Genomic DNA, 11,614 nt, shown 5'->3' with positions numbered 1-11,614 from the left:
TGTGGTGTGTGGACTCTCTAGTTGTGGTGTGTGGGCTCTCTAGTTGTGGGTGTGGACTCTCTAGTTGTGGTGTGTGGGCTCTCTAGTTGTGGTGTGTGGGCTCTCTAGTTGTGGTGTGTGGGCTCTCTAGTTGTGATGTGTGGGCTCTCTAGTTGTGGTGTGTGGGCTCTCTAGTTGTGTGTGGGCTCTCTAGTTGTGGGTTGTGGACTTCTCTAGTTGTGGGGTGTGGACTTCTCTAGTTGTGGGTTGTGGACTTCTCTAGTTGTGGTGTGTGGACTCTCTAGTTGTGGTGTGTGGAGTCTCTAGTTGTGGTGTGTGGGCTCTCTAGTTGTGGTGTGTGGGCTCTCTAGTTGTGGTGTGTGGGCTCTCTAGTTGTGGTGTGTGGGCTCTCTAGTTGTGGTGTGTGGGCTCTCTAGTTGTGGGTTGTGGACTTCTCTAGTTGTGGGTTGTGGACTTCTCTAGTTGTGATGTGTGGACTCTCTAGTTGTGGTGTGTGGGCTCTCTAGTTGTGGTGTGTGGGCTCTCTAGTTGTGGTGTGTGGACTTCTCTAGTTGTGGGGTGTGGGCTCTCTAGTTGTGATGTGTGGACTCTCTAGTTGTGGTGTGTGGGCTTCTCTAGTTGTGGTGTGTGGGCTCTCTAGTTGTGGTGTGTGGACTCTCTAGTTGTGGGTTGTGGACTTCTCTAGTTGTGGGGTGTGGACTTCTCTAGTTGTGGGGTGTGGGCTCTCTAGTTGTGATGTGTGGACTCTCTAGTTGTGGGTTGTGGGCTCTCTAGTTGTGGTGTGGGGGCTCTCTAGTTATGGTGTGTGGGCTCTCTAGTTGTGGTGTGTGGACTCTCTAGTTGTGGTGTGTGGACTCTCTAGTTGTGGGTTGTGGACTTCTCAAGTTATGGGGTGTGGGCTCTCTAGTTGTGATGTGTGGACTCTCTAGTTGTGGTGTGTGGGCTCTCTAGTTGTGGTGTGTGGGCTCTCTAGTTGTGGTGTGTGGGCTCTCTAGTTGTGGTGTGTGGGCTCTCTAGTCGTGGTGTGTGGGCTCTCTAGTTGTGGCGCTTAGTAGTTGCGGCATATGGGATCTTAGTTCCCCAGCCAGGGGTCAACCTGTGTCCCCTGCATCGGAATGCAAATTCTTAGCCTTTCGAACACCAGGGAAGTCCCTTTTCTCACATTCTTACATGTAATTTTTTCCCAGGATCGTGAGAACGCCCGCAAAATCCATGAATCCTCAGGACTGCCCTTCTTTGAGATATTTGTAGATGCTCCTCTAAACATTTGTGAAAGGAGAGATGTAAAAGGCCTCTACAAACGGGCCCGAGCTGGGGAGATCAAAGGTAAGACGGCCAGCTCAGTAGCCCCTTTGCCACTTACTTATGCCACCAATTCATATGTCTGTCCCCAGAAATCTGTCTGAAGTTTCAAAGACTGTTTTTCAAAACTACATATAGCACACACAACTGTCTATCAAACCGTAATATCTTCAGTGTCTCCATGGGCTTATGAAAATGTGGGCTTGTATCTCTGAAGAACTGTCACCCCAGCCATAAGCAATCAAGTTCGGAGAACTAAAACAAATATATGTATGTGACTGTGTGCGTAGGAGGAATCTTTCAGTTTTCCTCCCTCTGGTCCTCCTTTTCCATTCTAATTCACTGCAGAGGGCTTGGACTCAGGGTTTATGAAAACACAGGTGTAAGTGTTCTTACCTATGGCTGGAGGTCAAGGAAGGCTGTTTGACCTTTTCTGTTTTAGTCTGAGTACAATGGTTGAAAACATTTATTCCAACATGTGCTGTGTCTTATTGAGTCAAAACATTGTTCTGTTGGTGCAGACGTTCCTTTCAGCCTTCTGCTTTGCAGGGTTTACGGGTATTGATTCTGATTATGAAAAACCTGAATCTCCTGAGCTCGTGCTTAAAACCAATTTGTCCTCTGTGAGTGACTGTATGCAGCAGGTGGTAGAGCTTCTACAGGAGCAGGTGGGTGGACTGAACTTTAAAAAATAATAATAATAATTTTACAAAGTCATGAGAGATCATCTATTTACTGAAGTGTCCTTTTTATAGTTTTCATTCCAAATGGTTACCAAGTCTGCTTCCTTTCAGAACATTGTACCCCATACTGTAATCAAAGGCATCCATGAACTCTTTGTGCCAGAAAACAAACTCGACCAAGTCCGAGCTGAGGCCGAAGCACTCCCTTCATTATCAATTACCAAGGTAAGAGGATGCAAACTGGCTGATGGAAAATTTGGCTAAATATCAGTTATTATAATCCATTTACAGTTACTCTCAACAATAAGGTAGGTACACATAAGGAAAATTCAATTCCTATAAAGAAAAACATTTGCTTTCGCCAACATTTTTTTTTTTTTTTACTGCTTTTCCAAGAATATCTCTCACCAAGAGTTGCTACAGAGCAGCTGATGAATTTTATGTTCAGGAAGTTAACTTCTATACTTGCAGAGGACAGTTATATATAGTTGTTGTTATACTTTCAGTTATGCCAACATACAGGCATAGTGTGCTAAGTTGCTTGTGTCCAACTCTTTGTGACCCTCGGGACTGCAGCCTGCCAGGCTCCTCTGTCCATGGGATTGTCCAGGCAAGAATATGCGTGGGTTGCCATTTTTTACTCCCGGGGATCTTTCTGACCCAGGGATTGAACCAGTGTCTCTTGTGTCTCCCGAATTAGCAGGTGAGTTCTTTACCACTAGCATCACATGGTAAGCACTGGGCAGTAATTATTTGTTGACAGTTGCCAAGAAAATAGTTTGTCCAGAATATAAGTGTTTCTTAGACCACTGAAAAGTTTTACTAAAACAAAAAGCAACCCTAATCTAAAGTGATATGAATGCCTTGATCTTTTTCTACACTGCACATCCCACTTTTCCTTTATCAGGGAGAGTCCAGTATAAGTAGAGGGAGTTTTAGTTACATGGATTTACCACCTGGATGATACCACCTGCCTGCCAGTGCAGGAGACAGAAGGGATGTGGGTTTGATCCTTGGGTTGGGAAGATGCCCTGGAAGAGGAAATGGCAACCCACCTCAGTATTCTTGCCTGGAGAATCCCATGGACAGAGGAGCCTGATGGGCTACAGTCCATAGGGTTGCAAAGAGTTGGATATGACTGAAGCAACTTAGCACGCATGCTTTGTAGATTAGGGTTAGTTGGTTCATATAAGGTGATCAGGTTTTCATTGGTAACCTCTTGGTATCCATTAAAACCCTGGATATTTTTATGAGGCAGAGTACATTGGGAATGTGCTTCAGCTCATGAACACCCCAGGCTGTAGTAAGTCATGACAAATTTATAAACAGAGCTCCCTGACTCTACACAATAAATTCTGAGTTCTCCAATGCTTCAGGCAGATGAGAAACACATAATCATAATTGTGGAATTTGAGTTCCAATAACAGAATGGTCTGCAAGGTACAGAGGAACTTCAGAGAATCTAATGATCAATTTTTTTGATCCTAGGGATGACAGGGAAGATTTCAAAGCAATGGTCCACAAGCTGGGTTTTATTTTTTTTAATTTTTGAGATGGATTTTCAATGATGAATAGGGTTTTCAGGTAAAGCGGGGGATGGGCTTGAAACCATGTGTGTGTTCAGACTATGCATGGGCTGGCACCGTTGTTGACTAGGCTCCTGGGTGGGGAGTCGTGGCAGGTGAACATTCCTACAGAAGCCCCTAGGGCCAGAGCTAATATCATGCTAAGAAGTTTGGACATTTATCTTAGAGTCAATGGTTTGCCCAGTTCAATCAAATAGCTAGCATATTGGTGAAAACAGTGTAGCCAAACCATAATTATTATGGAATAAAGAATGTACAGTGAATCTTCAACATAGTCGCAAATTGTAAGAATAGACACAGCCCAAAGTGCTCAAAGAAATCATCCCCATTTGGAATCCTTTTGCCACCCTCCCAGTAGAAGGTTCTAGACTTACACTTCTCCAGGTCCTAGATCATGGGCCAGCATTACATCTGGGAACGCTTAAAACATAAAGTGTTCTGCCTTCATTCTCTTCTCAACTGAGTGAGAACGGACTGCCCTGGGGCCGGACGGCTGGGACACAGAGCTCATGGAAATGTTCACCTGCTTTTTTTGTGTTTTGCAGCTGGATCTTCAGTGGGTCCAAGTTTTGAGTGAAGGCTGGGCTACTCCCCTCAAAGGTTTTATGAGAGAAAAGGAGTACTTGCAGGTTGTACACTTTGGCACCCTGATAGATGGTATGGGTTTTTGTTTGTTTCTTACTCTTTATCATTAGAAAAATATTTCTCAGAAGTCTTTACAGGAACAAGAAAAGCTAATCGTTGCTTTGTAAAACATACTGTGAAAATATGTATTTATGATATGTCCAATTATATATAAGCTTCCATTTTTAGGATTTTTTGTTGTTGTTATCCTCAAAGGATTATTGATTACCAAAAGCGAAGAAACCAAAAAATGAAGGTTTAACTTCCACACAGTCAAGAGAAGGTTAAGTCTGTTTCACCTCCACTTGTCCTTTGCTGGCCCTGATATCAGAAGGCAGTGGACAGTGAGAAGCACCATTGCCAGCTGCCTGAACCATCCTGGGGGAGCCAGGGTGAACTCCGTATCACTGCTGACTTGTGGGATGCCTCCCATCCTCCAGCAAACATTACTGCAGCAGCTGCCTTCTTTGGTGCATAAAGTGTGGCTATTCATGTCCATACATGAAATATATTAGGATGACTTCATCCGCTGAATTCTACTAGGGGATTTTAAGGCAGCTTTCTGGGCAGAAGCTGAATGGCTTTTAGAGAACTGCTCTTGTCAAGGTCGGAAGGATGTGTTATTCAGAACACTTCCGGATCCTTCTATGATCATTTCCTTCCTAGAACTGTCTTAACCTTATCAATTAGCATTTATCTATTTCAAGATCTTGGGGTATTATTGATACGTGGGGAAGGGATGGTGATAGATGCACACTGAATGTATAATACTAAGCAGGGCTTCAAACCTTTTAGGAAGAAAAATCAGGTGCTCTTTCTTGAGAAAGATGTTTGTGTTCTAGGCTTGTGTCCAGGGAATGGGACATAAAGCAACCCCAGCTGTAGTTAGGCTTCAAACCTCCCCATACCCTCCAAAAGTCTCCTTAATTCCTACATAATTAATAAAAATAGTTACCAGGGATATAATAGGTAGCCCACCTCTGCCTAAGCAGAGGCAGGATATCATAGTGGATAAGAGTGAGCCATGGAGCCCGACTCCGGGTTCATTTGCCAGTGATTAGCTATGAAGTTGGAACACATTACTTAAACATTCTGGGCCTCAGTTTTCTCATCTGTAAAATGGGGATGTTAATAACAGTACCTACCTCATTGGGACTTAAAAGACTTAACCTTCTCATTGGGATGTTGAGCATTTAAAAGGATACCTTGTCCAATACATTTCATATATTATATTCCATAAAATATATTCCATATATTAACAGCTCCCCGCCACCCCCATGTACAATTAAAAGGCCATGAAGGTCTTGAACAGACTAAGAGGCTTATCTCTAGTAACATCCATTTGGAAGTAGCACAGATAAGACGTTCATCAGCTAGCCAACAAATATTCATTGAGTGTCCTTGGATGTCAGGTTTTGTTCTAGCTGCCAGAGATAGATAAGGAAGACAGATATGAGCTTGCTGGGACAGGCAGTGCAGTTCATCTGAACTCTATGGAGGGGTTTTCCAACCACATTCGTGGTTGTCAAGCTTTTTTGTTTTTTTTTTAAGTTATTGCTGTTTCAGTGAAATCTGAGGCCACATATAGAACAGATGAAAATGGAACTGCTCCTGTAGAAGGGGTGGGCTCGGCCTTTCTCCTACCCATCTGCAGCCCTGGGGGCATTTACTAATTGCATAAGGCAGTTGAAACACTCTGTCCTCTACCATACCATGTTAGTCTCATGCAAGAGCTTGGCTCGGTGGATTTTGGACTGAGTGAAAAGTGAAGTCACTCAGTCGTGTCCAATTCTTTGCCACCCTATGGACTGTAGCCTACCAGGCTCCTTCCTTCTCCAGGGGATCTTCCCAACCCAGGGATCAAACCTGGGTCTCCCACATTGCAGGCAGAGACTTTACCATCTGAACCACCAAGGAAGCCATTGGACTGAGTAGACAGGGTTACATTTCAAAAATGATGTATTTCTACATCAGAAGGTTGAGCAAGATATTATTATACATATATCATTTCATTTTAACCAGTTTATGAAAGTTTGAGTCACCACCATTGAAAATTTGAAATAACTTTGGTAGTCACAGATGTGGCCATTTTCATCCACCATTAAACAACTGTACATCTTGATCACCTAACAGTCTGCCAGTAAGGTTTCTATTCTGACTCTGTCTCCCAAAACTATTTTTTGGTTTTAATTTTCTCAAATGGTCACAATTTATCCCATAGTTAAAACAAACTAGTTTGTTATAAAAAAAAAATTAGTTCATGTACTCAGTCCAAAATCAAAATAAAAACTCACTTTTTAGTGTTTTTGATGATTAAATGAGTTACTCCTTATATTACTCAAGGATCTGTTTTCATGTCAGTGTATTATCACTTTATTTCTCACTGGATATATAGTTTTGAGGTTGTCACAGATTCTCCAGTGATAAATGTCACATCTAAATTTACAAATGGAACCTTAAGCTTGTATTCTTGACTGGTGGCATCCAAGTAGGGTTAAGACATGGCAGCCTTGTGTGACCTGATCATTTAATGGCAAGTCTTCCGTGGCTTTGACTTTCTAAGGCAGGGCTTGAGAGCTTTCCTACATATTGCCAGCATTTATTCAGCACATAAGGTGTTCTGACCCCAGTGCTTGACATTGGACATCACATTTAATCTGGATTAACGCCACTGTAAAGGTGTTTTGTCCATATGAGGGAATAGTATTGGGAAGGTTAAATAACTCACCTGAAGTCTGGATTCAACTCCAAGTTATCCTGGTTATAAATCTGCATTTTTTCTACTGGGCACACTTTCGTGTCCTCCAAACATCTGGAATTCTAGGATATTCTAGAGCAGCTTGCCTCCACACCTCCCAAAGGGCGACGGTAGTTATTGCATCGCTTATTTATAAGAGGTAACTTCTTGCTGAAGTTGGAGGGGCTTTTGACATATGTTATAATTATTTAAAAACATAATCATTTAAACAATACTTTTGGATTTTATTGGACAGTATTCAATACAAATTCTGTTTTCTCCAGCTTTTTGCTGTCTTATATTCTCTATTTTTAGAAATGGCTGTAGCAAAAATCTCAGTAATTTGTTGTATGTATAAAATTTCATAATAGGAATTTGTTCTTTGACATTGTTGCTTTACTATTATTTTGATGGAAAGTTGAAAACAATATTTTTCTTAACTGTGTTTGTATTTCTCTAGGCATGTTCCTTCCTGGTATGTACTTTAACTTCCCAAGTAGTTAAATTATTATAATTAAATGTGTTATATTAACTAGAAATGGTAAGAACATGACTTAAAAAAAAATCTAAATGAAACAGTTGGAATTGCTAACAGTTCATGATCCAACCAGTTTTAAGAGAATAATACTGCCTTCTGTTGATAGGAGTCCAAGTAACAGGAAATTTCTGGATCAGATGCAGCTGTTGTTTATAATGTATGCAGCTGACAAAAGTAAAGTTGTTTCTAAATTTTTATTGCATATTTGTTCTTGAGATTTTAAAAACTTATTATCCTTTATGCTAATTACTTCTACTGAGTGTTTGTCCTCACTTAGTTTCACAAATCTGGAATTTTTTTCCCATTGCATTTATAAAACATTTTTAATTGATGAAAGATAAGTCAATTTTAGATGCAATTTAAAGTGGATGCACCTGGTTGGATTGTGGATGATTGTACTTCATTTGTTTGTGATAAGTGATTATGCATGAATTTAATTTCAAGCTATGATGATTGATAGTTATAAAACTGGGAATAAACACATGCCCACTGTGATTGTAAATGTCTGTGCTGTACCAGAAGAAAAAGGTAAAATTCTAAAGATATCATTTATCTTGAGTATTATTTTCATCATTGTTGTTTTTCCTTGAAAAAAGATTAGTCAATAAAAAGTATTTTAGTTTTTGCCTACAAACAGTCCCAAACAAATGATAAACATATCTGCAAGGTTAAAACAAGAAGCTTGACAATTATTTAAAGCAAAAGCAAAATTATTCAATTAAACATGAAGTAAGTGCTGGACTAACTATAGCTAAAAAACCACGATATTCTTTTTCACAGTGAGTTACACCACAGTGAAATAATCAGGGTGGTTCCCACCAGAGTTGAAGTACATAATGGAAAAGGGCTGAAAGCCCGAGTCAATGTCTAAAGCTAAGGAGGATATTTCAGCACAGAGTTAAATAGTAGGATAATTTTATGTATTATCAATGGAAAAGTTGATTAAGATAGGGGAACGACAGTAAATTTTGTACCTGTGTGGAGTTGTAGCTACAGGTGTATGAGATCAGTTGGCATTTCTCCTTGGTAGAACTCCCTTCCACAACATCCCACAGATTAGCTGTCTTGACAACCTATCAGGGAGTGCTGTGTCCTTAGTCGGGATTTTTCAATCAAGGCCAAGATGAAGGTGGATCAGAGGCTACTCTGGGCTGGAATCTAGTAGACCAGAAGAGCCAATGGCAACAGAAGATTGGAGCGTTCTTTGGAATTCAACCCAGAATCATTGATGGAAGGCAGCACTGCAGGTGCATTGCAGGCAAAGCTGGGTTTCCTCCAGCATACCACCAACCTTTTGCTCTGCATCTTGTCTTACTTGACTTTAGTCAAGCTACTCTTCATAAGCAGTGTGGTCAGTAATCCACAATCCACAGAAAGCATGATTTCTAATGAGATCATCAGCATCCTCAGAGGAGTGTTTCTTTGCAGGCCTCCTCTTTTTATCAACTATACCATGCAGTGGGCTTAATGATCTTTCATCATAAATTAATAGAGTGCTTTACAGTATGGCTCTTCCCAGTAACCCAGGGATGTACATGTTATTTATGATACTGTTTTCCAAGTGGAGAAACTGAGCACAGAGGTGAGTGACACAGGTAGTAAATAGGAGATTACTTGGCTTTGAGTTTAGTGCTCTCTGTAGAGGGCTTGCTTGGACTACTTTTATTGTCTCTGAACTTTGAAACAGAGGAGTTGTTTGAGCGACAAAAATCATTACTTTCTGTGCACAGTCATCTTCCTTGTTTAGAAGGCTCCTGGAGCAGATTGCAGGATTTTATGATGGACATAATTTCTTTATTGCCGGAAGTTACCATCTATATCTGGTGGCATGATTTATGTCCTAGTAACTTTTAGAGAGTATTTTAAATGTGCAAAGTGATATGCCTGCAAACTTTTGTTTCATAGCTAGCAGGAGAGTATTATGCCCCAAGGGGATAGAACTCAGACCTCAGACCTTTATCAGAGATGGTCTAAAGTTGGATTTTGACAGGTAGATTTACAAGACTTCATTAATCTATGGTACATTGCCTCCAATGCATAAGTAACAGTATTTGCTTCCTGTTTTGAATTCCTGAGTTTGTAATGGGGAAGAACACATCTGACTCCATATCTCCATATTTGATCTGTTTCTTTAACTTTTGTATTCTATTGTTTTAAAATTTATTTATTTTAGTTGGAGGTTAATTACTTTACAATATCGTAGTGGTTTTTGCCATATACTAACATGAATCAGCCATGGGTGTACATGTGTTCCCCATCCTGAACTCCCCTCCCACTTCCCTCCCCATCCCATCCTTCTGGGTCATCCTAGTGCACCAGCCCTGAGCACCCTGTCTCATACATCGAACCTGGATTGGCGATCTGTTTCACATATGATAATATACATGTTTCAATGCTATTCTCTCAGATCATCCCACCCTCGCCTTCTCCCACAGAGTCCAAAAGACTGTTCTATACATCTGTGTCTCTTTTTCTGTCTCACATATACGGTTATTGTTACCATCTTTCTAAATTCCATATATATATCTATTGCTTTTTTTACAAGTTAATCAATAAGGGGATGTTGCCCATAAGCTTACATTATACATAATGCCCCATCTCTAGGAACCCTGGCTTACATGAAATACCTTTGTTTAGCTAAAATACCTTTAAGCTAAAATACCTTTGTTTAGCTCACAGGAAACCTCCTGACCAGGCCCAACCTGAGAATAGCTGCAGTAAGGAAGATATTAACACATCCCCCTCGGGAGTCTGACTGCAATTAGGAAATGTTTGACTTTATCCCCTCCCCTTTGGGTATAAAAAAAGCCTGGATTCAGGAAAGATGGTTCTCTCAGATGGAGTCTACCAACTTCCTGGTCTGCTGACTTCCCAAATACAGTTGCTATTCCTTGCCCAACAACTCATTTCTCATAGACTGATCTGAGGAGCAGTGAGCAGTCAAGCTTAAACTGGTAACAAGTTGAATGTTTTCTTTATTCACCTTTCTTTCATTCCCTTCTGAGTCTTGAACTTGGCAACACCCCCCAAATTGTCCAAATATTCTTTAGTGTTACACCCTTAATTCTGTGCCCCCATTTTCTCACTCTAAGTACAACAGAAAGTCTGACATACTTGCTGGAGTGTTGGGGCACCATTACAAAAGCGGGGAAACAGCTGTGTAATCTCTTATGTTCTCTGGCTTCATTAAGGAATCACAGACCTCCCTTCCCATCTTCAGGGGGTTGGTTCCAGGAGCCAGTGCATATAGCAAACTTTGTGCATGCTCCAGCCCCATGGTCCAGCCTCTGTATCTGTGGATTCCTCATTCACGATTCAACCAAAGGTGGATCCTGTATGAGGCTTGCTATCTGCAAGGTGATTTAATATGCAGGTGCAGGATTTGCAGAGATGCCAGGCAGTGCCTTTATTTGGTCTAATTGGATTTTTAAAGACTAAGCTCCCTAGTGTGTGGAAGTCAGGACGGAATTTTCCAAAGGGAACTCAGAAGGGAGACAATCCCTCCTGGGCCTCCAAGTCACTTACTGAAGCCATCTCCACAATTTGAAACACCCCACTTTTCACAAACGCTCCATCTCTTGCTTTGAGAAGCCTCTTCTTAAAGGATTGATCACAGATTCTAGAAAAACTAGTGCAGCAGCACAGCTATGTTAGAGGAGGGTCTTGATGCCTTTTGCAGGAAATGGCACACATGGGAGTCCCCTTTAAAGGAGCACATGCCTCGTACCCCACGTTCACACACCACATGGCTCTTTCCACAGATGGAGTGATCAACATGAGCATCCCTATAGTACTCCCCGTCTCTGCGGATGATAAGACACGGCTGGAAGGCTGCAGTAAGTTTGTCTTGACACACGGAGGACGGAGGGTGGCTATCTTAGAAGATCCTGAATTCTACGAACATAGAAAAGAGGAGCGTTGTTCCCATGTGTGGGGCACAACGTGTGCAAATCACCCCTATATCAAAGTAAGTGGCAAAACCTTCAGAGGGCTTTCTTTCAGCTTGGGGTAAAAAAAAAAAAAAATCTTTTCAATTCCTTCACGAAGGACTTAGAAAAACTGTGGTGAGATGGAAGAATGTGTTTCTAAGGGAGGTATTGCAAGCTTTGCCTGGGGAGATCCTTTTCATTAGGGAAAAGAAATG

General features: G+C 41.3%; 1 protein-coding gene across 4 annotated transcripts in view; it reads left to right on the top strand.

Annotated features, from left to right (window-relative positions):
- The window catches only part of LOC104982765 (bifunctional 3'-phosphoadenosine 5'-phosphosulfate synthase 2), a 95,019-nt gene that overhangs the window by 72,548 nt on the left and 10,857 nt on the right, over positions 1–11,614 (top strand). For 2 of the 4 annotated variants that reach the window (XM_010832185.1, XM_010832184.1), the window contains exons 4-9: positions 1,188–1,326; positions 1,852–1,970; positions 2,097–2,210; positions 4,117–4,228; positions 7,393–7,407; positions 11,232–11,437. In XM_010832185.1, coding sequence (XP_010830487.1) covers positions 1,188–1,326; positions 1,852–1,970; positions 2,097–2,210; positions 4,117–4,228; positions 7,393–7,407; positions 11,232–11,437 — 705 coding nt within the window. The remainder of the gene's footprint in view (positions 1–1,187; positions 1,327–1,851; positions 1,971–2,096; positions 2,211–4,116; positions 4,229–7,392; positions 7,408–11,231; positions 11,438–11,614) is intronic. The other 2 variants (XM_010832187.1, XM_010832186.1) reach the window with 1 other exon arrangement.

Source organism: Bison bison, unplaced genomic scaffold, assembly GCF_000754665.1.
Source record: "Bison bison bison isolate TAMUID 2011002044 unplaced genomic scaffold, Bison_UMD1.0 scf7180017860456, whole genome shotgun sequence".
Taxonomy (NCBI): Eukaryota; Metazoa; Chordata; class Mammalia; order Artiodactyla; family Bovidae; genus Bison; species Bison bison.
This window is presented reverse-complemented; position numbering and strand designations above follow the sequence as displayed.